The following is a 24720-nucleotide window of genomic DNA, read 5'->3' as shown; positions in this document are numbered from 1 at the left end:
TAGATGATGAGGCCATCAGCTTTGAAGGGCTGCCTCCGTTTAGTCACACATTAGCCCAGTTGTACTCATGAGTGTCAGGACCTCTAACCTCACTAACTCCCGCCATGCCCTCTTCATGTCCCCCATATCTCCCATGCCCCCTCCCGCCCATATCGCTCATGGCTCCCATGCATCCTCCATGCCCATTGTCCCCGGATCCACTATCTATAGCAGCAATGAGTCATTAGCAATTATGGCAGTAATCAACTTGCTCATGAGACTGACACAATAAGCAAATGGACTTGAAAAATCAACTCTGAGTAAAACTGCTCTGCTTATAACTAACGAAAAGTGTCAATCAATCAAAGACTTTCATAGATCAATGGCAAAAGGATTTTTATCCACATCACACCTTTTAATTCTTTGTAAATAAATAGATATTGAATCACTCTTCAAAGAACAAATAACTTATTACAAGATACTAAAGATGCGTGCTCTCTAAAGCTGCATCAACATTGTCTGCTGAGATAAATAGATTAGTCATAGTCACTTGAAGCTCAGTCAAGCATTCATAATGAGGCCACCTGGAAAAACAAACATCATGGCCTTTTGTTCTAATGGCTTTTTATGATTATATTTTCATTATCAATTAACTTTGCTGAGTTCCAAGAATGACTAATCTACTTAGCTTATTAGGTAATGTTAACATAGCTGCATTGAGGACTGCAAGATTTGTTTGATTCACGGGCTGGATTCTCCAGTGGTGGGTTTTCTCCGTTGCGCCGGCAGCACACCCACACCCAAGGATTTCCTGATGGCATGGGGCTGCCCACAATGGGTAACCCCATTGGCTCACTGATGGGATGGAGAATCCTGTTGCCAAGTTGGGGGGGGGGGGGGGCGCCGCACCAGAAAATTGGTTCAGCAGGACAGAGAATCCCACCCCACATCCTTAGTACCTTGTAGTAAGTTGTTCTGTCTTGGAATAATTTTTTCAATGCCCATGTGTTTATTTATCCAATTTTAAGGGCAGGATTTTCTGGTTCTTCCTGCCAGTGAGATCTTTTGGTCCCACCAAAGGTGACCCCCTCCGGCAGGTCCCCTGGCAGCGGGGCAGGCAAGCCATGCAAAATGCAATGAAAATCCCATGCTAAGAGTCTGAAGTGAATAATGGCATTTGTTACATTGATACTATAAATGGTTGCATTTGATTCACAGTTTTATGAGAAGAAAAAAGGGGTAATGTATTTCGAAGGAAATATGAAACAGTTATTTTTTTGACTTTCCAACTTGGGACTACAGTATCTCACTGGTTCATCACTCTTTTGAGAAGCCTTGCACCACATTTCCTAACAAATCTGGTCCAACCCCTTTAAAATATTTTGAACTCGGGGAATTGCCAGTAAGTTAGGGGTTTGAATTGGGAGGTGAATCCAAAAGTCAGAGAGGAAGCCACTTTTAACTGCTAAACTCCATTTTATTTTTTCACATTTATTTTTTCTGTAAGCAGCAGGAGAAATGTCAAGGCTGGCAGACAGAAGCAGAAATTTGGACAGGAGCCAAATGCTGCTCTGGACACAGAGCGAAGATTCCTGTATGTAGTTAGGGGTTCTAAACATTAGCTGGTACAAGGATAAGGAAATAACACAAGGATGGAGAAAACCTGTTGTTTCCTTTAGCTCTTTCTGGATGCTTCCAAAGAGTAAAGAAATTAACCTTACCTTGACTTGTGCTGGGCTCTTTGCTGCCACTAGTTCAAAGGGAATATCCTCTGATATATATTTAGAAATGCTAACTGAGTGGTATATCTTTGTTCCTTATTCTGTCAGTCAATATCGATGTAAAAAGAACAAAGACCTTTCAGTTTTCTTCAATTCTTAGTTTGAGATAACAGTTGGGTGAAGCTATATTTGGGTAACACCAGTGAATCATCAGATGTGAAACTTTGTACTTCAAGTTCCTTTTTTTTTTGCTTCATTTGTTGAATGCAGGTAAATGCACAAGGAAAGTAGTGATTTCTTTCCTTCAGTAACTTTTCCCTCAGCCTGGCGGTAAATTTAACATTGCCTGAGTATGCGTTCATTTTACAATAATCTTGATTTTGAACCTCATTTAGAATCCTTCATGTGTCTATATCTAAGTCACTGGAAATTGAGGAGTTTATTTTGATTCAGCCCCGCATTTTAATGATTTAAACCTAGTCAACTGGAGAATGGATTAAAAAATTCAGAAATCTAGGTAAGATTATACACAATTAAAATGCTTTAAGAATCTAGCATCTGATCACAGGGGTGTTACTAATAATCTCATCTGAAGATATAAAGTTTGCTTCAGTCTCTTGACAGCACATGCTGTTTTTTTGTTGGTTTGCATGGAATATAAAGACTTAATGGACCTCGGCACTTCATGCATTTTGGGTCCTGTTTTATTGTGCTATCTGTTTAAGGTTTTTATTTTAGTGAAGTAAAGCAATATCTAACTGCAGCCTTTTGTTGTAAATGATCAGACAACTGATGTATGTGTATGAGCGGCAATTTTTTGAGATCGCCTTGGTACTGGATTGAACAAAATCAAAGCCTTTCAGACTGTCAAAAAGCTACAACGAAAGATAATCAAACCTGATGGCACTTCAAGGGTAAAAGTATGATTTTCTTTGTTTAAGCAAGTTTATATCTCAAGGCAGGTTGCTATGTTTCCCCGTGTAAGTTTTATTATTTCTTAGATTTTTTTTTGTCCAAATTGATACACAAATCTCTTATATAATATACGCCTCTCGCTAGTTCCAGTTAACGGATGTTTCCAATAGCAGGGAGGCAGCATTACTGTTGGATGTGATGTCGTGTAATGGGGTTACTGGTCACAGAAGCACTCTTGGGGAACTCAATGCTAATAAAATCAGCTGCTGATGAAAGCACAATGTGCAAGGTTCAGATGACATTTTAGAGCAATCGTTGCGGTCAATTAGTTTCAGTATAGGAATGGAAAGGTAGTCTCCACTACAGAGTTGCTCAGTTCAGGTTTTAACTACTTTCACCAGCAGACTGGATTACTCAGCCCTTGTAAAAGCAATAGTGGCATGATTGGTTTAGTTGAAAAATGTTGAATGTGGAATGGGAGTCAGAAGGTCTACAAACTGTTGGCATTGTTGTGATTATCTGTGCATCTCTCAAATTGCTCCATTTCCTAGGTCTGATCGATTTTTCTGAAGGTAAGGAAGTTACTATTTGTTTCTAGCAGTACAAAGTGCAGTGTCTAGTGTTAAATTCCCAATGTTTGGCATTGTGTTTAGCCCAAATCTGTATTTAAACTGACTGTCACCTTTAACTCTTTGATTACTGACTATGCTTTACATCTATTATAATGTTGGAATTAAAGGAGTTAAATGTGAATCCTTACCTGGGGGCAACTTACTCCTCAGCATGGTTATCCTCTCCAGACCCTGGGCCACTGCCAGCAGGGACAATAACGTACTTCCTTCATCGTTGCTCACTGCATTAATTCCACAGGGAAACTGATTGTGACAGCACATAGATGTCCCGATCCTAACATTTGCTTTTACCCTCTTAAATCCTGCTACTGCTCCTGTGTAGCACTCATATTAAATTATGTTAAGAATCATAATAGCACAATATGAATTTTAAAAAATTATTTTCAGATGTTTTAACTTTTCTAAACTCCATCATCAGATTTGAAATGTCACGTTGGTCTGGGTGTTTCTCTTTCTTTCATTTGTTTTGCTCTTTACATTAACTATCTTACATAGTTTCAGAAATTGTAAAAAAAAAAGCTTTGAATTACACAGAAAAATCAAATCTAAAGAATGGATGAGAATTAACCCCCATAATTTATTAAAATTCCCCAAGTTAACTGCTGCTTTAAACATAATACAGCTACTCGGGAAAAATGTTTGGGTTAACTATCTTTTTTTTAACTTATTAATCATGAAACAACTTGACGTGTTCCTTTAATTTTCAAAGCTATTAACTATTTCAAATTAATGTGTGCTAGATATAACTAAAATTATTATTGACTGTATCAATTCCCGAGTGAGCTGCTGGCAACACTGCTATGCTTGCCCTACAGCAAAGAAAAATCACAAAGACTGCATTTTGAGGTTTGGGGAGACATTGCAGCGTGAAATGAAATAGTATGGATTTAAAGGAAGTTTTATTGGAAGAGTATTTGAGTGCCAATGCTCTCTCTTTACATCACTTTGACCAAAAAAGACATTTGTTGCCCTGGAGACATCACTAAAACATTTTTAAATAACTTGTTGAAAGCAGATGTTGAGCAAAAAAAGTTTTAGATGATGGAGTGCTGCCTGTGTGATGATCAGCCAGCCAGCAGGTATGGACGCACAGTGGTTAGCACTGTTGCTTCACAGCTGTAGGTCCCAGGTTCGATCTTGGCTTGCGTCACTGTCTGTGCGGAGTCTACACGTTCTCCCTGTGTCTTTGTGGGTTTCATCTGGGTGCTCCGGTTTCCTCCCGCAGTCCAAAGATGTGCAGGTTAGGTGGATTGGCCATGGTAAATTGCCCTTAGTGTCCAAAAATGTTAGGTAGGGTTACTGGGTTACGGGGATGGGGTGGAGGTGTGGACTTAAGTAGGGTGCTCTTTCCAAGTGTCCGTGCAATGAGCCGAATGGCCTCTTTCTGCCCTGTAAATTCTACGATTTTACCATTCAAATTATTCTGGAATGGAGGAGACTGATCATTAGGGCATGTGAAATCATGGCTGATGTGTGAAAGTCTTTCTCGTCAATAGAACTATTAAGCAAAGTCTGGAGATTATTGCTGGCAAGTTAACATACTTATTTCATATCTCTCTCACCCCATTTAAATAAGATACCAACTCTTTCAAAACAGTTGGAAGTAGAATTTTAGACATTACATGCAGTGATTTCCAGACATGCTTTGATTATACAACATACTTAAACTTAACAAATTGGCAAGCAGCCATTAAAAATTTATACATACTCATTTAATATTTTCAACTATTGGGTATGGAAGTTGCTTAGGGTAGCTGATATTTGTGGAATGTTTCCTGTCCAGAACATGTGAAATTTAATCACTGAATACAAACAGGTAATTCTGCCAGTACTCAAGTTAAAACTGATATGACAAATTTCAGCTGGTAATTGACTTCAGGAAGCAAAGTACTGTACACAGCCCTGCCAGCATCAACGGGGCCGAGGTGGAGATGGTTAGCAATTTCAAATTCCTAAGGGTGTACATCTCCAAAAATCTGTCCTGGTCCACCCACGTCGACGCTACCACCAAGAAAGCACAACAGCACCTATACTTCCTCAGGAAACTAAGGAAATTCAGCATGTCCACATTGACTCTTACCAACTTTTACAGATGCACCATAGAAAGCATCCTATCAGGCTGCATCACAGCCTGGTATGGCAACTGCTCGGCCCAGGACCGCAAGAAACTTCAGAGAGTTGTGAACACGGCCCAGTCCATCACACAAACCTGCCTCCCATCCATTGACTCCATCTACACCTCCCGCTGCCTGGGGAAAGCGGGCAGTATTATTAAAGATCCCTCCCACCCGGCTTACTCACTCTTACAACTTCTTCCATCGGGCAGGAAATACAGAAGTCTGAGAACACGCACGAACAGACTCAAAAACAGCTTCTTCCCCACTGTCACCAGACTCCTAAATGACCCTCTTATGGACTGACTTCATTAACACTACATCATGTATGCTTCATCCGATGCCAGTGCTTATGTAGTCACATTGTATATGTTGTGTTGCCCTATTATGTATTTTCTTTTATTTCCTTTTCTTCTCATGTACTTAATGATCTGTTGAGCTGCTCGCAGAAAAATACTTTTCACTGTACCTTGGTACACGTGACAATAAACAAATCCAATCCAATCCAATCCAATTGTATGCATTTATTGCCAAACACATGTAAATATATGCATAGGGGAGAGCATGCTGGATTCTGTCGGAGTCCCAGTATCGGGCCACCATTTTGAGTGGGTGGCCGACCCAAGGTACGGCGGCAGGCTCCCCCCCCCCCCCCAACCCCCAAAACGCTAATCCTGCTCCCCAACCCGCTGACAATGAAAGACATCCTCCCCCCATCATGGGAATAACGGGTCGCCCCCACAACATGTATGCCTGAGGGTGACCTGACCCCCTCCTCCCGCCCCCACAAGGCTTTTAATAATTGACACCCTGTTTCAAATTCATAACATTGGTTCCGACTTTACGATGCCATGTTAACCCATCTTTTCCATTGATGTAAATATTCATAAATTCAGCACATTTTGATTGAGCCGGGAAAAGTTGTGAAACCTCGTGCCAAAGCCCCCGCCCCTGAACCCTTCACTTACCAGGCCATAACTCCGGGCTGGAAGGTTGTTATAGAGGATAACAAGCTGGAACCCAAAACAGGAAAATTATTTTTTAAACTGGGAAATTAGGCTGCAATTTTCCGGTAAATGTCCTGCCTTGTCCTGCTGGTTGGTCTCCAATTGATTATAATAGGGGCTGGGATTCTCCAAGCCTGCGCCGGGTCGTGAATTGCCGGGGGCGCGGGAAATTCCCGCCACGTCACTCCGACGCCAGGCCGCCGATTCTCCAGTCGCCGCGCCGCTGGTTGGGGGCCACTGAAATAGGTCCCCATGGCGATTCTCCATAGGCAACCGGCCGAACTCCCACCGGCGTGGTTTACATCTGGTACCACCCGGCGGGAGCTCGGACCCGCAGCCACAGTGGCGGTTCTGGTTGGGGGGCGGGGAGAATCTGACTCCGGGGGGTGGGGGGGCTCACCGATGGCCAGCCCCGCGATCAGGGGCCACCGATCGGCGGGCCATCGTGATCTGGGGGGACCTACCTTACGCCTGTTGTGTGGCTCCGCCATGTCAGAGGCACCTGTGCCGAAGTGGGCCGGCGCGCAGATGCACAGACCCGCTTGCGGCCGCTGTGCGCATGCGCGGCCGCGCGGTCTGTACAGCAGGGCCCTGCTGGTGGCCAGAGCTGCGGGACGCACACCAGGCCCTGCTAACCCCCTGGAAAATGGAGAATCACCACGGACATTCGAGGAAAAGGTCCTGAGTGATTCTCGCCCGTTTTCTGGCGGGAATGGGGACTTAGTCCCCAAAAGAGAGAATCCCGGCCATCGTCTTTCACACTTGCTGGTTGAAGCCTTTTGCTCAGCCAGCCACAGAGAACAGTCACTGTGGCCCACCAGCATCATTCTGGATCAATTCCTGTACTGGCTGAGGTTATTGATGAAGGCCCCACTTTTGCAACCTTGCCCTTCGCTTAAGGTGTGGCAACCTTCAGGTTAAATTACCACCAGTCAGCTCTCGACGGGGAAAGCAGCCTATGGTCCTCTGGGACTGCATCAGCATTTGCATTTAACTTTTATTAGTTGTGACTCTTATACCACATTTTCTAAAGCATGGTTTTAATTAATCTTAAATCTGGCTGGAAATGAGAGTCTATGATGAATAAGTTATGGCACAAACATTTAGTTTAAGAGAAAGTATCATTGGGAATAAGAGATGCTGAAAAGTTTTGAATTTATATTAATTAGTTAGCAATTAATTATAAATATATTTTTTTAAATAATTGTTTCAGGCCATTACGGTAGTATGAAATGATTTTAAATATTAATTCTACTGAAATAAGATTCATATTTTTGCTACTTAAATTTAGAGTTATATATTTTCACTGTCTTCTTTTAAGGGGATTTTCAAGTTTCAATCAAGATTCTATAACTTCATCTCCTGTTAGCTACTCTATCAAGCTGAACTGATTGTTCACAACCCTCAGCCTCCAATTTGATTCTCAACTGAACTTCTAACCCCATAGAATTTTCATCACAAAGACCAACAGCTTCCGCCTCTGTAATATTGCGCACTTATGGCTCTGCCCTTGTCGTAATGCACCTGCAACTTGAATGAAATGAATGAATGAAAATCGCTTATTGTCACAGGTAGGTTTCAGATGAAGTTACTGTGAAAAGCCCCTAGTCACCACATTCCGGCGCCTGTTCGGGGAGGCTGGTACAGGAATTGAACAACACTGCTGGCCTGCTTTAAAAGCCAGCTCTTTAGCCCTGTGGTAAACCGACCCTGACCGTGGTCTCAGCGTCTCCACAGTCGGGCGGGAGCATGCTGTTGGCCAGGGGAAGCCCCCCCCACCCCCAGCTTCGGCGTGCGCTAGGGGGACTGGTGGAGGGTGTAAGCGGCTAGCCAGGGGAGCACCATCTGGTAGGCCGGTGCCATGTTGTATGGCACGAACGCTCCAGGCCGTCGCCATGCGTGTTCACGGATCCGGCAATTCTCCGGGCATTTATTTTGTGGAGGCTGGGCATTTTACGTGGTGTGGCTGCTAGCCCCTCACCGGTCGGAGGATCGGTGCTGGGGCAGCACCAATTTTTCCCACGTAAAACGACATGGATCCTCTGGACATATCCTGAAAATCGGAGATTCCAGCCCACAGTGTTTTGGCCTCATTTGTTTTCTGTGGTAGAGAATTCTGCAGGCTCACCACTGTTAAGAAAACAAAGGTATTTTTAACGGATTTATATTTGTATTGGTAAACATTAGAAATAAGGTATAGTTTTAAGTGGGTTTAACTTAATGTTTCTGTGACTGGAAGAGTAAAACCTACAGTTAGATTCATGCTGGACAAAGGTGTTTTTATGTGTGGGGGTTGGTTAAGTTTCAACTGTGTACTTAGAGATGGCTACAGCGTGAAGAATAAATAAAAGGCCTAAGAATGTGGAGGCTCTTGTAAGGATAAAAAAGATGTTAAGTTTTAATTTTAACTGAATTTAGGATCAGTTGGAGACAGGACCTTGCAGAGTGAACATCTCTCAACTCTGCCAGAAGAAAAACTGGACAGGACAGAAGCTGCAAACAGGTTTCTTTCCGAAAGTACAAGTTACAGTCCAGCTAATCAGGGAATTGGGACAGAAAGAATGTTTAAGATTATTGTGGTAAAGTGAACAGAGCCCAAGGTATTGTTCAGAAGAATTCAACAAAGAGTAAACAAAGTGTTCTGAGTTAAAAAGACAATTGCAGCAACCAAATTTAAAGTGAGACAGCAGTCTTCAAACGTGTTATATCCCGCAAGTGTCTTACCGGGTGGGAACAATTAACTTCCCCGTAAAACTTGCAGAATACAAGCTCCCCCGTTGGCCGAGGACCTCTAAATGGTGTGGTATATAAAGCCGGCCAGTTAGGCACCAGGAAGACAGACACAGATGGGATCCACCGTGTGATATATACAATTATTACTGTAAATAAACTAAGTTTCTTTGAAGTATCCGGTGTGGATTCCTTCGTGGCCTTAGAAAAAAGGTAAATCAAATGTCTGATGCTATTTTAATACAGTCTGGGAATTGAGAGTTAAAGCAATTGTGAGTAGTTTGCACAGCAGTCAAGACAACAAAATCCTAAAGGGGTTTGTGTAAAAATCTGGACCTGATTTGCTGTTAAATGTGGAGCGGAAGCTTTGTTTAAAAGTGTCATTTGTAAAACCTGGACTGGATTTTGGAATTCAAACTGCTAAGAAAAAGCATTATTATGAAGAGAGAAGATTTTAAGGGATTTTAAGTGTTTTTGGGAGTAGAGTTCTGGAGCTCTCATGTGGCAAATCATCTGGGGGGATTCTGAGGATAAAACTACAGACATTAACTTGGGTTCAGAGTAGATTCTACATTTGGCCACAACCAATCTGTGTGCTTAAAAGGAACTTTTGGCTGGGATTCTCCGACCCCCTGCCGCCCCGACACTGGCTGCCCTATTCTCCGGCGCCGTTTTTCCCGCCTGTTTGCAGCTTCTGTCTTGTCCAGTCTTTCTTCTGGCAGAGTTGAGAGATGTCCACTCTCCAAGGTCCTATCTCCAACTGATCCTAAATTCAGTTAAAACTAAAGCTTAAAATCTTTTTTCCCACCACGCCGGTCGGGGGCCATTGACAGTGCCCCCCCCCCCCCCCACCGATTCTCCAGGCCCCGATGAGCCGAGCGTCCTTCCAGTTTTGGCCAGTCCCGCAAGCGTGACTTACTCACCTCACGCACGGCGGGACCTGGCAGGTGAGTATGCAGGGGCAGTCCGCAGTGGGGGGTGGGGGGATCCGACCCTGGGGAAGCCCCCGTGGTGGCCTGGCCCGCGATCAGGGCCCACCGATCTGCAGGCGGGCTTGTTCCATGGGGGGACTTCTTTCCTCCGCGCCAGACACCTGTAGGGCTCCGCCATATGCCCGGGGGCCGGCATGAGAAGAAAACTCCCCACGCATGCGCGAGATCATGCCGTCCGATCTGCGCATGCGTGGAAATACGCCGGCCGGTCTGCGCACATGCGAGATCATGCTGCCCATTCCGCACATGCGTGAACTCGCGCTGTCCCTTCGCCGCCGGCTGGTGTGGTGCCAACCCCTCTGGCATCCACCTAGCCCCCGAAAGTTAGGAGAATTCCTTACTTTTAGGGGCTGTTCACGCCGGAGTGGTTGCCGCCGGTTTTCCCGCCGGTGTGGGGACTTAGTCCCCAGAAGGGAGGATCCCGGCCTTTCTGTTACTGAGACTATTGTAGCTTAAGACAGCATTTTTCAAACTTTTTTCCAGGGACTCACTTTTGCCAATCAGCCGACCTTCAGGACCCATGCCGGCCAACCTGCAGAACCCATCCCGGCTGACCTTTGTGATACACATCACGTTCACTTACCTTTAATATGAAAGGGAGACCTGTTTGGTCCTCACAATCTCACTCCAATCCGATTCACAGGAAGAGAGGGCAATGCACGTATCAGGTGTAGACTTCAGCTGGTTCCTTTGTGCCACCTTCATCTTTGTGATGATGTAAAATCTAGCCTCACATATCTAGATTGTCGTGAAGGGCAATTGGAACAAAATGCTTGTTTACCCAGCACTGGATACTCCTGGGAGATGCTACTCCAGAGTGCTGACAGCCTCATGGGATTCTTTCATGTTTTTAGTGTGCTGTCACAGATCAGGTACAGCAGCATAGTCTTTTCATTTGGAGTCAGCAGGAAGTTAAGAACTGAGGCTGGCATCTCAACCTCAAAGGAATTTTTCACCCCCCACTTCTCTTTCAAAATCTGAAACTTTGCAAATGGGGAGTTAGGAGGGCTAAAAGAGGCCATGAAATGTCATTGGCATGCAGGGTTAAGGAAAATACCAAGGCCTTTTATACATATATAAGGAGCAAGAAGGTAGCCATGGAAAGAGTAGGCCCACTCAAGGACAAAGGAGGGACGTTATGCATGGAGTCAGAGGATGTGGGTGTGATCCTTAATGAGTACTTTGCATCAGTATTCACCAAGGAGAGGGACATTACGGGTGTTGAGGTTAGCGATGGGTGCATGAATACTCTGGGACATGTCAGCATAATGAAGGAGGAAGTGTTGGATATCTTAAGCCGCATTAAGGTAGACAAGTCCCCTGGGCCGGATGGGATATATCCCAGGTTACTATGGGAGGTAAGAGAGGTAATAGCTGGGGCCTTAACAGATATTTTCGCATCATCTTAGACACCGGTGAGGTTCCAGAGGACTGGAGAATAAATCCTGTCCCTTTGTTTAAGAAGGGAAGCAGGGATAGTCCAAGTAATTATAGGCCACTGAGCCTGACATCAGTGGTGGGGAAGCTGTTGGAGAAGATACTGAGGGACAGGATCTATTCACCTTTGGAATTGAATGGACTTGTTAATGATAGACATCATGGTTTTGTGCGGGGAAGGTCATGTCTTACCAGCTTGATAGAGATTTTTGAGGAGGTGACAAAATTAATTGATGAGAGAAAGGCTGTGGATGTTGTCGACATGGCCTTTACTAAGGTGTTTGACAAGGTCCTTCATGACAGACTGAAACAAAAGGTAAAGTCGCATGGGATTCGGAGTATGCTAACATAATGGATAAAGAACTGGCTTGGCAACAGGAGACAGACAATAACAGGAGACAGACAGTGGAAGGGAGTTTTTCAGAATAGAGATCTGGAACCAGTGGTGTTCCACAGGGATCAGTGTTGGGGCCACTGTTTTTTGTAATATATATAAATGATCTGTAGGAAAATATAGATGGTCTGATTGGTACGTTTACAGATGACACTAAGATAAGTGTCGTTGCAGATAGTGAAGGGGACTGTCAGAGAATACAGCAAAATATAGATAGATTGGAGAGTTGGGCAGAGAAATGGCAGATGGAGTTCAATCCTGACAAATGCGAGGTGATGCATTTTGGAAGATCAAATTCAGGTGTGAATTACACAGTAAATGGTAGAACCCTTAGAAGCATTGAGGTACAGAGGGATCTGGGCGTTCAGGTCCATAGTTTCAACAAAGTGGCAATGCAGGTAGATAATGTGGTCAAGAAGGCAATCGACATGCTTGCCTTCATCGGCCGGGGTATTGAGTACAAGAGTTGGCAGGCCATGGGCTGGATTCTCCGTCGTCAGGATGCTCTGTTTTTCCGGCAGCCGAGGGTTTCCCGACAGCATGGGGCTGCCCCACAATCGAAAACCCTATTAACTGACAGGCGAAACGGAGCATTCCGCAGGCGTGCTGAACCAGAAATCTGGCTCAGCAAGAGGGAGAATCCAGCCCCAGGTTACAATTGTATAAAACTTTAGATAGGCAACAATTGGAATATTGTGTGCCGTTCTGGTTGCCAGACAACCAGAAGGATGTGGATGCTTTGGAGAGAGTGCAAAGAAGGTTTACCAGGATTTGCCTGGTCTGGAAGGTGTTAGCTATGAGGAGAGAGTGAATAACTAAGATTGCTTTCCTTGGAAAGACGGAGCCTGAGGGGTGATCTTATTGAGGTCTACAAAATAATGAGGTATAGACAGGGTGAATAGCCAGAAGCTTTTTTCCCAGGTTGGAAGACTCAATTACAAGGGGGTATAGGTTTAAGGTGAGAGGGGGAATGTTTAGGGGAGATGTGCGGGGAAAGTTTTTCATGCAGAGTCTGGTGAGTGCCTGAAACACACTGCCAGTGGAAGTGGTGGAGGCAGGCACAAAGCAATGTTTAAGATGCATCTTGATAGACGGGCGGGAAATGGAGAGATACAGATCATTTGGGTAATAAGTAGTAGATCCTAATAAAGAATCTGGATCAGGGTAGTCTTGGTGGGCCGAAGGACCTGTTCCTGTGCTCAAAAGTTCTTTGTTCTCCATTCTTTGTTCTCCTCTCATTCACCAGTACTTCTTTGCATATAACATGCATGGGATTTCATCCTTATTTGCACTGACACAATTGACAAAACCATACCTCAAGAAATCATCTTTATACTGCTTTGTTCCCGAGTTAAGTTTCTTCTTTGTAGGCTGTTAACCAGAGGCCCTGGACCTCTTTACAGAGATAACACGAGCACTGCTCTGATCTACCCTGGACTCTACTCAGCAACTCTCTCCAACAAATTCAGATGTGAAATCTTGGCCAGTAGGTACACTGCCTTTTTGTATCTCTGGCTGTTTCCTTCATGTAACAAAACAGTTCGTCTCCATAGTTCTCTTGACGTGCTTGCTAGCAGTTAAGAAATGGAAGAAGCTCTCCTTCCCTACGCCTAAAGCATGTACATACAGGACGCTCAATGTCAAGTGTACATGTAGGGCATATGCCCTGCTCACTCCTGCCGCTCAAGGCCAGAAGATTGCACATAGCCTCATTTCATTCTCATTTAAAAGGTGACACCGGCCGCCATTCTCAATACAAATGTCGGTAGCGGCCATCAGGATAACCATGGGAACACCATGACCGATCCCTCTGCAACTTTCCCGACACCTGCCTGTGGCCCACCCGTGAGTTTTGACCTGTACTTTGAAACACACTGGCTTAAGATATGCATCTGTGTTAACCTGTGTGTAGTTGTGAAGCTGAGGAGGGAGTAAAGGAGTGTATCATAATCCAATTTTTCTTCACGTTTAATACATTTTTCATTTTCTTGTTATAACTGATTACTAATCCTGTGACTCTGTTCCTCCATGTTTATTTTTAAAAAGTAAAAGTTACGGTCATTTGAGCTATGGGTCCATCCTGGGATCTTCCTGTTTAGTTATGACATCAACAGGGATCGTAACACCACTGTCTTGGTGAAGACATTTCTCTCCATCTCAGTCCTAAATGGACAACCCAGTATCCTGAGACTGTGCCCCCCTGGTTCTTTACTCCCCGCCATCGGGAACAATCCTTCCTACACCTATCCCATCTAGTCCTGTTCCAATTTTATAGGTTTCCATAAGATTCCTCCGAACTCTTCTAAACTCCAGTGAATATAATCCTAACCGAATCAGTCTCTCCTTATATGACAGACTTGCCATCCCAGGAATCAGTCTGGTAAACCTTCGCTGCACTTCCTCTATAACAAGAGCATCCTTCCTCAGATAAGGAGACCAAAACAGCACACAACATTCACAGTGTGGTCTGCCCAAGGCTCTGTACAACTGCAGCAAGACATCCCTGCCCCTCCCCTGAATCACCACCTTCATTCCTTTACCGAAAGCCATTCTTTCAACCACATAATTCCCAATTATTAGAATCTTCCTTCCCAGCCCCACAACTTGACCTCTCTCTCTCTCTCTGTGTTCCCATCTCCCTTTCCTCCTTTAAAACATTCTCTTAAACCCATGTCTTCAGCTAACGTTTTGACCAACATCAACCTCTCTCTCTTTGGCTTGCTGGCCGATTTTCTAGTTGAAGCTACTACACAATTCAAAATTGCTGCTGGGTTAAAGGTAAATGTTATTTATTGAAAAATATATATATATTTATTCAATTTTCAACGATTTTCAACAAAACACTCCAAACAGAAAAAAAAAGAATAAAGCACAAAAACAAGCAAAGATTATACATGAGATTTCCAACAACATACAATAACCCCTATTTAACAAATAAACACCCCAGTAAGGAAAATGCCCCACTCTAACCTAAACAGAACAGAAAAACCAAATGACCCCCCCCTCCCCCCCCCCACGGGTTGCTGCTGTTGACCTCCACCTAACGTTCCGCGAGAAAGTCTAGGAATGGTTGCCACCTCCTGGAGAATGCCTGCACAGACCCTCGCAAGGCAAACTTTATCCTTTCCAGCTTGATGAACCCTGCCATATCGTTAATCCACGCTTCCACGCTTGGGGGCTTCGCATTCTTCCACATTGGTAGGATCCTCCGCCGGGCTACCAGAGACGCAAAGGCCAGAACACCGGCCTCTTTCGGCTCCGGCACTCCTGGCTCGTCCGATACCCCAAATAATGCTATCTCCCAGCTCGGCTTGACTCGGGTGTTCACCACTTTGGACATAGTCTTCGCAAAGCCCCTCCAGAACCCCTCCAGCACCGGGCACGTCCAGAACATATGGGCGTGATTTGCCGGGCTCCCCGAGCACCTCACACACCTGTCCTCCACCCCAAAAACCCTACTCATCCTCGCCCCTGTCATATGCGCCCTATGGACAACTTTGAACTGTATTAGGCTGAGCCTGGCGTAAGAGGAGGAAGAATTAACCCTACTCAGGGCATCAGTCCACAGATCTTCATCCAGCTCCTCCCCCAGCTCCTCCTCCCACTTCCCCTTTAACTCCTCCAGCGAGGCCTCCTCCGCCACCTGCAGTTCCTGATACATCGCCGAGACCTTGCCTTCTCCAACCCATACACCCAAAATCACCCTGTCCTGAACCCTTCGTGCTGAGAGCAGCGGAAATTCCCTCACCTGCCGTTTCACAAATGCCCTGACGTGCATGTACATAAAAGAATTCCCGGGAGGTAACCTAAATTTCTCCTCTAGAGCCCCTAGGCTCGCAAAAGTCCCATCCATGAATAGGTCCCCCATTCTTTTAATCCCTGCCCGATGCCAGCTCAGAAACCCCCCATCCATCCTACCCGGAACTAACCTGTGGTTCTCTCGTATCGGGGACCAGACCGAGGCCCCCACCTCGCCCCGCCACTGGCCCCAGATCTTCAGAGTCGCTGCCACCACTGGACTCGTGGTGTACCTTGTCGGCAGAAGCGGCAACGGTGCTGTCACCAGCGCCCAGACTCGTACCCACACAAGACGCCACCTCTCGCCTCTTCCACCCCACCCCCTCTCCCTCCATTACCCACTTACTGCTCATCGCCACATTAGCTGCCCAATAATAGCCACATAGATTCAGCAGCGCCAGCCGCCCCCCCCCCCCCCCCCCCCCCCACCCCGGTTCCTGCTACGCACCAAAAATACCTTCTTCACCCTTGGGGTCTTATTCGCCCATACGAATCCCATAATACTCCTGCTTACCCGTTTGAAAAAAGCCTTGGGGATTAGGATGGGCAGGCACTGAAACACAAACAGGAACCTCGGGAGGACCGTAATCTTGACCGACTGCACCCTACCCGCCAGGGAGAGTCGCAGCATATCCCATCTCTTGAAATCCTCCTCCACCTGTTCCACCAACCGTGTCAAATTGAGCTTGTGCAGAGCCTCCCAGCTCGTAGCTACCTGGATCCCCAGGTATCGGAAGCCCCTCTCCGCCCTCTTCTGCGGTAGCTCATCTATCCCCCCTCCCTGGTCCCCCACAAGCACCACAAAGAGCTTACTCTTCCCCACGTTGAGCGTATAGCCCGAGAAGTCTCCAAACTCCCTAAGGATCCACATAACCTCCGCCATCCCCTCCACTGTGTCTGCAACATATATCAACAGATCATCAGCATATGATGACACCCGTCTGGTCCTCATGGATCATCCCGGGACACAGTCCTCAATCCTCGTAGCCAGAACCTTCGCCAACAACTTGGGGAAGTTGGTCTACATTGGTCTACAACTGGTCTACATTGAGGAGCGAAATCGGCCTATATGATCCAGATTGCAATGGATCCTTGTCCCGCTTCAAAATCAACGAGATCAGCACCCGGGACATTGTTGGGGGCAGGGTCTCCTCCTTCCGCGCCTCATTAAAAGTCCTCACCAGCAGCGAGCCCAGCAGGTCCACATACTTTCTGTAAAATTCAACCGGCAACCCGTCCGGTCCCGGGGCCTACCCCGCCTGCATGCTCCCCAATCCTTTAACCAGCTCCTCCAGCCCAATCGGCGCCCCCAAACCAACCACCTGCTCCTCCTCCACCCTCGGTAACCTCAGTCGGTCCAAGAATCGCCGCATCCCTTCCCCCCCCCTCCGGGGGCTCAGACCTATACAGATCCCCATAGAAGTCCCTAAATACCTTGTTTGTTCTCACCACACTCCGCACCGTATTCCCCCCTCTATCTCTAATTCCACCAATCTCATCATCATAGAATTTACAGTGCAGAAGGAGGCCATTCGGCCCATCGAGTCTGCACCAGCTCTTGGAAAGAGCACCCCACCCAAGGTCAACACCGCCACCCTATCCCCATAACCCAGTAACCCCACCCAACACTAAGGGTAATTTTGGACACTAAGGGCAATTTATCATGGCCAATCCACCTAACCTGCACATCTTTGGACTGTGGGAGGAAACTGGAGCACCCGGAGGAAACCCACGCACACATGGGGAGAATGTGCAGACTCCCTATTCTCGTATTGGGGCAGCACGGTAGCATTGTGGATAGCACAATTGCTTCACAGCTCCAGGGTCCCAGGTTCGATTCTGGCTTGGGTCACTTTCTGTGCGGAGTCTGCACATCCTCCCCGTGTCTGCGTGGGTTTTCTCCCACAGTCCAAAGCTGTGCAGGTTAGGTGGATTGGCCATGATAAATTGCCCTTAGTGTCCAAAATTGCCCTTAGTGTTTGGTGGGGTTATGGGGATAGGGTGGAGGTGTTGACCTTGGGTAGGGTGCTCTTTCCAAGAGCCGGTGCAGACTCGATGGGCCGAATGGCCTCCTTCTGCACTGTAAATTCTATGGTATGGTATTCCCATGTAGCACTTTGTGTTTGCAGTTAATCAACCATATGAATTACACTACGAATAGTGACATTTGCTGGTAGACAGGGAGCTCCGTATTCTCCCACCTGCTGCTCCATTCTTTCTTCGCCTATCTCAGGACCCACTCTCTGTCCATAAAGCGGTGGAACCTCACCACTACAGCTCTTGGCCGCTCGTTGGCTTTAGGCCTCCTTGCCAGGACTCGCTGAGCCCCATCCAGCTCCAGGGGCCTCGGGAAAGCTCCCGCGCCCATCAGCGTGTTGAGGATTGTAACTATATATGCCCCAGCGTCGGACCCCTCCACTCTTTCAGGGAGACCAGAATCCGAAGATTCTTCCTCCTCGACCTGTTCTCCAGGTCCTCAAACTTCTCCTGCCACTTGTGTAGCGCCTCGTGCACCTCCACTTTCACCGCCAGGCCCAAAATCTCATCCTCGTTCTCTGAGGCCTTCTGCCACACCTCTCAAATCGCTGCCCCTTGGGCCTTCTGGGTCTCCACCAGCTTTTCGATCGACGCCTTCATTGGCGCCAGCATTTCTGCTCTCAGCTCCGCAAAGCAGTTTTTAAGGAACTCTTGCTGCTCCCGCGACCACTGCGCCCACACTGCTTGATCTCCACCCGCCGCCATCTTGCTTTTCCTCCCCCGCTCACTTCGCTGCTCCAAAACCACTTTTTTGATCGCTCCACTCCTGGTCCACTCCATACAGTGCTGGGGGAACCTTACTATCACCGTCCCACACTGGGAACCGTCGTACAAGTGCCGCTGGGGCTCCTCAAAAGGGCCCAAAAGTACGTTCTTGGCGGGAGCTGCCGAACGTGCGACCTACCTAGGCATAGCCGCAACTGGAAGTCAGGAAAATGTTATTAAGACAAGAACACTTTTACACAAGACCTTTAAGATAACCCCATGTTGAATATTCACAATTCCATTAATTTAATGTCAGAAAAATGAAATGTATATTTAAAATTTTAACCAAACTATATTTTTAATGCACCATTATTTCATAATCAATAGCCAATGTTCTTCTAACAACTGATGTTCTTAATATTCCTGTGGCATTTTCTCTTTCTCAGTACTTATTGTTTTTTTTCCCCAAATACAATAATCATTTTTAATAAGAGTGTTTCATACCCCAGGTAATCAGAGTGAAAGTGACAGCTTTTCATCAAAAATAAAACACATATTCGTCACACCAACATAATTTTGTATAGAAGAGTGATAGTCTATCATTTGAGCTGTTCATTATGCAAGACAATTTTCCACTTCCCTTTTATGCTGTGGAGAATAATGAATTGCTTGACTGTTATCCATGGCAGCCCACAGGTCCTGAATGACAAAGGCATAACAGGGAAAAGAGTCAAAGAAAATTGCGGCTGTTCTACTCATTTCTGTTATTGTTCCCATTTTATTCCTGCAAAGGAGAAAGGATGCAGGAATTTAACAATTAAGACCAAAATTCAGCCTACCCCCACCCCACCCTCTAAGTTGTGTAGTGTGAGACATATAGAACACTTTGTAGTAACAATGAAAACTTGTATTTTATGTATTTAATATTAAAGATGCCACTTCATACGAGTGCTATCTAACAAGGTTTGACACTAAGTCACATAAGGTGATGGTAGGGCAGATGAGCCAAAGCTTGTTCAAAGAGAGCATCTTAAAGAAGGAGCGTCTTAAAGAAGGAAAGGAAGGAAATAATGTTGAGATGTTTAGGATGGGAACTCCATGGTGGTGCAATCCTTGTAGAGATCGATAATTTTTCGAAGTTTTTTGAATTTCCAGTGGCTCACTGGAAGGATAACATTACAAGACTTAGGGCTTTTACTGTAATGAACAAACTAAAAGCAGCATTGTCTAATCACTATTCAGTAGGAATTCATAAATTGTCTAAACACAATTCAATAGACTATTAAGAGTCGAAGCTACAGAAACGATTCCCCATTTAACTTTTAAAATGGCACAAAACTTCATTCCATGGTAATAATTTATGAAGTGAGCACTTAACTTTCCAAGAACCAGTCCAAAACTACTCTCAGCTCCTGTTGGCTTGCTTCCTTTTTTCCTTTTCCAGCTGGATAACGTCTCAGTCCCAAACTGACCGTAACGGTAAGGGAGGGACTAATCGGAGATTATTTCCTTTAGCCAAGCTAAGCAAATCTTCCAATGTTGTTTAAATCTTTGTAAACTCAGTCTTTTCAATCTGCGTGCAGGTTCTTACACATGTTTTGTGTGGTGACCAACTGGGTCAGAATTTCCTCTGCTTAAGGTGCAGGACTCACTGCCTCTATCCTTCTGGTCCATTCTCCCAAATATTTGTCCTGTGTGATGCTTGGGGAAATCTTATGAAAACCCTATAAGCTGATACTACAAGGGCTTTCTATGGCCTCCTGCCTTTTCAAAACCCATCTTCATGATAATGTGAATTGCCTGGGCTTTGTATTCAGGGAGGAATGCTGATTAACAACCTTAAAGCTCCACTCCAATGATAAAAATGTTTACAAAATATCACATTCCTGTATCAGAGCTCCATGTGATTTGGTAACTAATGCCTAAATTTTCATGCAGAAAGAGACACTCTTCATCTGAGCGCAAATGCCAGTAATTGGTCTGAATCCAAAAATCACGTCCCAGAGAGGTCCAGTCACCTGAAGCGCATCTTCAAGAGGTCAAAGCACCTCTCGACAACACCTCTGGTTGCTGCATGGGCCTCATTGTAGCGGGTCTCCACGTTGGTCTGTGGCCTCCGTATAGGCGTCATCAGCCACGACTGCAACGGGTAACCCCTGTCGCCCAGCAACCAGCACCCCAGCCCGGGGGGAGGGGGGGGGGAGGGGGGGGAGGGTATGGCCGGGAGGCTGCATGACGCCACCGGCTTGGCGAGCGAGCACGCGAGGCGTTGATCGCCGCACATTTCACGAACTAGGGGGAGGGCATCGCTGAGCAAGGTACTTCCACCACCGTTCCGCCCGAACGCACCACCCAGCACCCCCCCCCACCTCCCGCACCATCCGACAACCCTAGCTCCCACACCACCACTTTTACAGCACCTTACACCTGCGGCACAACGGGATGGTCTCACACAATTGCTTGTGTAAGCAGGTGTGATCAGTGCCATGTTGAATGATGACAACCCGCTCTGTGATGAGCTGTGAGCTCCGGATCGTTAGACAATGTCTGACTCATGGCCACAGCTACACCCTCCACCTGGGTGGTCCCTGTATGCGTCACGGACACTCCATCACATGGCCATGTGGGGAAGCTGGCGTCGGTGTTCCGAGGATGACAGGGGGGTGGGGGGGGGGGGGAACGACACCCGGCCACACCGTTGTACCGAACTTCGACCCCAGCACCACTCGGTCCCCTTCATGACACCTCAGGCACCGGACATAGCACAGAGGCATCTAGGTTTGGTGTAACAGTGACTTTTATTGGGACATTCACATACAAGTGCCCTAGCCCCTATAACTAAGCTGTGCCCTGCACCTGTGCCAGCTTACTACGTGTCAAACTTCTCTACCACTACACCTTGGTGTTTCCCCAGACGGTACAGCAGGAGTGGAGGTGGACTGCTGAGACTCCTGCCCTGCGAAGTGGCTCCCCGTCGGCGCTCGTTTCCTGGGGCGACTGGCTTGGATGGACCAGGCTGCTCGATGGGCGTGCTGGATGGCATGGTGCCACCCTGTTCTACCCGCTGCCCACCAGATGCACCAGAGACGGGGGGAGTCCGAGTGTTCCGGGACCTCCCTTGCTGGTGTAACCGGGACAGGCACCAGAACCTCCCCCTCCCTCGGGAAGCCCGGTGGCCCCCGGGCCTCACTGTGGCACCACCGACACCTGGCGCTGCCAGTCCTGGAGGCCTGCTGTGGCATCGACCAGGGTCTGAACATTCACAGCGATGGAGCTCAGTGAGTGCGCCATCCATGTCAGGGACTGTGCAACCTCCCTCTGGGCTTGTGCGATGCCATCCAGCACGTGGCCAAGGCCGCCGATGATCTCAGCGATGGCCTGCTGAGACTGGGCCATGGCCTGCTGAGACAGGGCCATGGCCTGCTGAGACTGGGCCATGGCCTGCTGAGACTGGGCCATGGCCTGCTGACACTCGGCCAGGCCCCGGAGCGCGGTGGCAATGTCCAGCTGGCTCTGGGATATGGCTGCCTGTGAGAGGGCAGCCCTGTCCTGGGCCACGGATGATGGGTGCACATGAAGCCCCACGCCTTGCAGAACCTGACCCATGGCCGAACCTGCTGCCCCCATTGCCTCCACCGCGGATGCCACCCGTGCGTGTCGGCCTGGGTGGCAGCCACGACCCGCACCACTCCCTGCTCCTGGACTCCTCCAACTGCGTCTGCAGATGCTGGAAGGCGGCCGTCATCCCGTTGTCCACTCCCTGGGTTTCCAAATGCATCGGGTCTGTGGGTAGGTCTGGTAAGTTCAGGAACCTGGGAACCATCTGGGCGGCAGCTGGGTGATGGGCCTGGCCTGCCTTCCGACCGTCCAGCCCCTCGGTTGCTCCTACCTCCACTCGCTGGACCGGTTCGGTGCGCACCAGTCAGTGACCCCGAAGCCTCATCACTAATGTGCCCAATTGAGGTGAGGGTATCTGCGATGGTGGAGGGTGTGGGTGACAGCTGTGACGCAAGGTCCATGAGCTCATCGGACCCCAGGTCTGGGGTCTCCTGGGTCGAGCCTTGGACCAATGGGCGTTGTCCCCGGCCCATGTGAGGGGCCGTGTCCGGTCTGTCCATCATCTGTTTGGCCGTCTTCTGTGTGTCACTGTCCAGAGTCCCCATCCTCTGTCCATCACTGTCCTGGCTCTCCGTCCTCTCTTTGTCCGTCTCATGGCCGTCGGTGTCCTGACAGTCCGTCCTCTGTTTGTTAGTGTCGTTAGACACACTGAGTTGGGTGTGAGGGGGTGGAGGGGGCAGTGCGAGGGGGTGGAGTGTGCGGGGGGAGGTTGGGGGGTGGAGGGGGCAGTGTGAGGGGGAGAGTGGGGGAGGTGAGGGGCTGAGGGAGTGTAGCCAGGCAGGGGAGTCTCCCTTGGTACTGCGCCTCCGATCTAGCATGGCGCTACCTCCCGGGTGGCGGCTCCCCCAGCGAGGTCCAAAGCTGCTGCTCAAGACGGTGAGGGGGTGCAGCACAGGTGATCCCCCTCCGGCTCTTGCACACTCACGATGGTTGTGGGCTGTCTTGTCCTGCGGGGGGGGGCGGGGGGATATCAGAGTTAGGCGGTCAGCAGCAAGATGCGCAGATGTTGGCAACATTATAATTCGGGGGGGCATTGGGCACCACACCATGGCAGCTCGCAAGGGGGGGTGGTGCCCATGTGGGTCGGGTGCAACTTGTTGCACCCCCCTCCTCGTTGGTGGGGGGCGCCGCACGACACGTGGTGGGGGGAGGGAGGGAGACGTGGTGTGTGGCCCGGGGGAACTCTCGGGGTACTTACCCTGGTAGCCCTCGTGAGGTTGTGGAGCTTCTTGCGGCACTGCTCTCCTGAGCGGGGGGGGGTGTCCCACAGCGCTGACGGTGATGCCCACTTCACGCCAGCTGTGCTTGACTGTGCTGGCTGGGTACCGGTGGCCACGTCGTGGGCACAGGATCGGCCTGCGCTCTTCAACTGCATCCAGCAATGCCTCCACGTCATTGTCCCGGCACCTGGGAGCGGCACGGCGGGGCTCAGCCATCTCTCTCTGTCGGGGCCTGTGCGCGGATCGCGCATTAAATGACGTGGCGCTGCACTGGCAGCACGCCCACCGCGTTTCTCGCGGCCCCGCTGCTGGCCCCTTTTCGGTGCCTGAATCGATGCTGCCGGCGGCCAGTTCGTGCCGTCGTGAAACGCGACGGTGCTCACGACGGCGCGGATACTCTGACTCGCCACCGGAGAATCCCGCCCCACATCTTGGGAATTACTTGATGTTCAGTGATTGTGTTAGAAATAACATGTAACCAACCATATTGCATACACTCAGATCACAAGATTATTGAACAACTTGGATTTTATAAAAACAAAAAATGCTCGAAAGACTCAACCGATCCGGCAGCACCAGTGTAAAGAGAAACAGGGACCATGCCTCAAGTCTGTTTGACTCCTCTTCAGCTCTGCCGGACCAGCTGAGGTTTCCCACCCTTTTTTGTTTTCATTTCAAATTTGCAGCATCTGAAGCTTTTATTACATTTTATGCAGCTGTTTATGTCCTGAGAGAACTCCAAAGTCACTTTGATACGGCAATCAGTGTTGTAATGAGGTAACTGATCGATTAATATCGGGAAGTCTAGTGCTAGGGAGCATAACCGAAAAAAATAGGAGCAGAGCTTTCAAGAGTAAAATTCTGAAACACCTATACAGGCAAATGGAGACAGAGGTTTGAAACTCTCATCCACAAACAGAAATTGATGCAGGGTCACCATCAATGTTAGATTCATTGTTAAATTTGAATCTATGATTAAGATCCTGAGTTCCATTAAAAAAAGATGGTTGTGACTGTATGGTTAAAATGTTCCAGCTCTGTACAAATGTGAGGAAAATGCATTAGTTATGGCATCAAAAGCCTGTGGAAAACATGTTTAGGATAAAGGCTGTTTGTGTGTATAAGTGTTACGATAGCGAAATGTTAGGAAATTGGGTCCAGAAATAGGATCCAAGATGTAGGCATCAATTTAGGGGTTAAACAGCCTGAGGGAAAGAATTGCTAGCATGGAGTCAGAGGGATGCGCCCACATCTGATCTGAGTTACATTCAGACTTAAACTCATTAGCAGGAATACTCAGGATGTGCCTGTTCAGCCAGGGTGATTCACTCGAGATCCATTGTCCTTTAGGACACTCTTGTTTGACCAAGCATTAGCTTATTACAGAATCTGATGGCATCTGTAAATGGGAGGTTAGTTGC

The 24720-nt window shown here is 47.7% G+C and overlaps 1 protein-coding gene across 3 annotated transcripts in view; it reads left to right on the top strand.

Annotated features, from left to right (window-relative positions):
• The window catches only part of kcnip4a (potassium voltage-gated channel interacting protein 4a), a 969743-nt gene that overhangs the window by 655861 nt on the left and 289162 nt on the right, over window positions 1-24720 (top strand). The window contains exon 1 of one of the 3 annotated variants that reach the window (XM_072496483.1): window positions 3011-3187. The exons of the other annotated variants lie outside the window; for them this stretch is intronic. Within the exon in view, the coding sequence (XP_072352584.1) occupies window positions 3076-3187 (112 nt within the window). The 5' untranslated portion in view covers window positions 3011-3075. Of the gene's footprint in view, window positions 1-3010; window positions 3188-24720 lie in introns of those variants that run through there. 3 annotated transcript variants of the gene reach the window in all.

This window comes from Scyliorhinus torazame, chromosome 3 (assembly GCF_047496885.1).
Source record: "Scyliorhinus torazame isolate Kashiwa2021f chromosome 3, sScyTor2.1, whole genome shotgun sequence".
NCBI lineage: Eukaryota > Metazoa > Chordata > Chondrichthyes > Carcharhiniformes > Scyliorhinidae > Scyliorhinus > Scyliorhinus torazame.
Note: the sequence above shows the minus strand (reverse complement) of the source record. Positions and strands in the feature narration are given on the sequence as shown.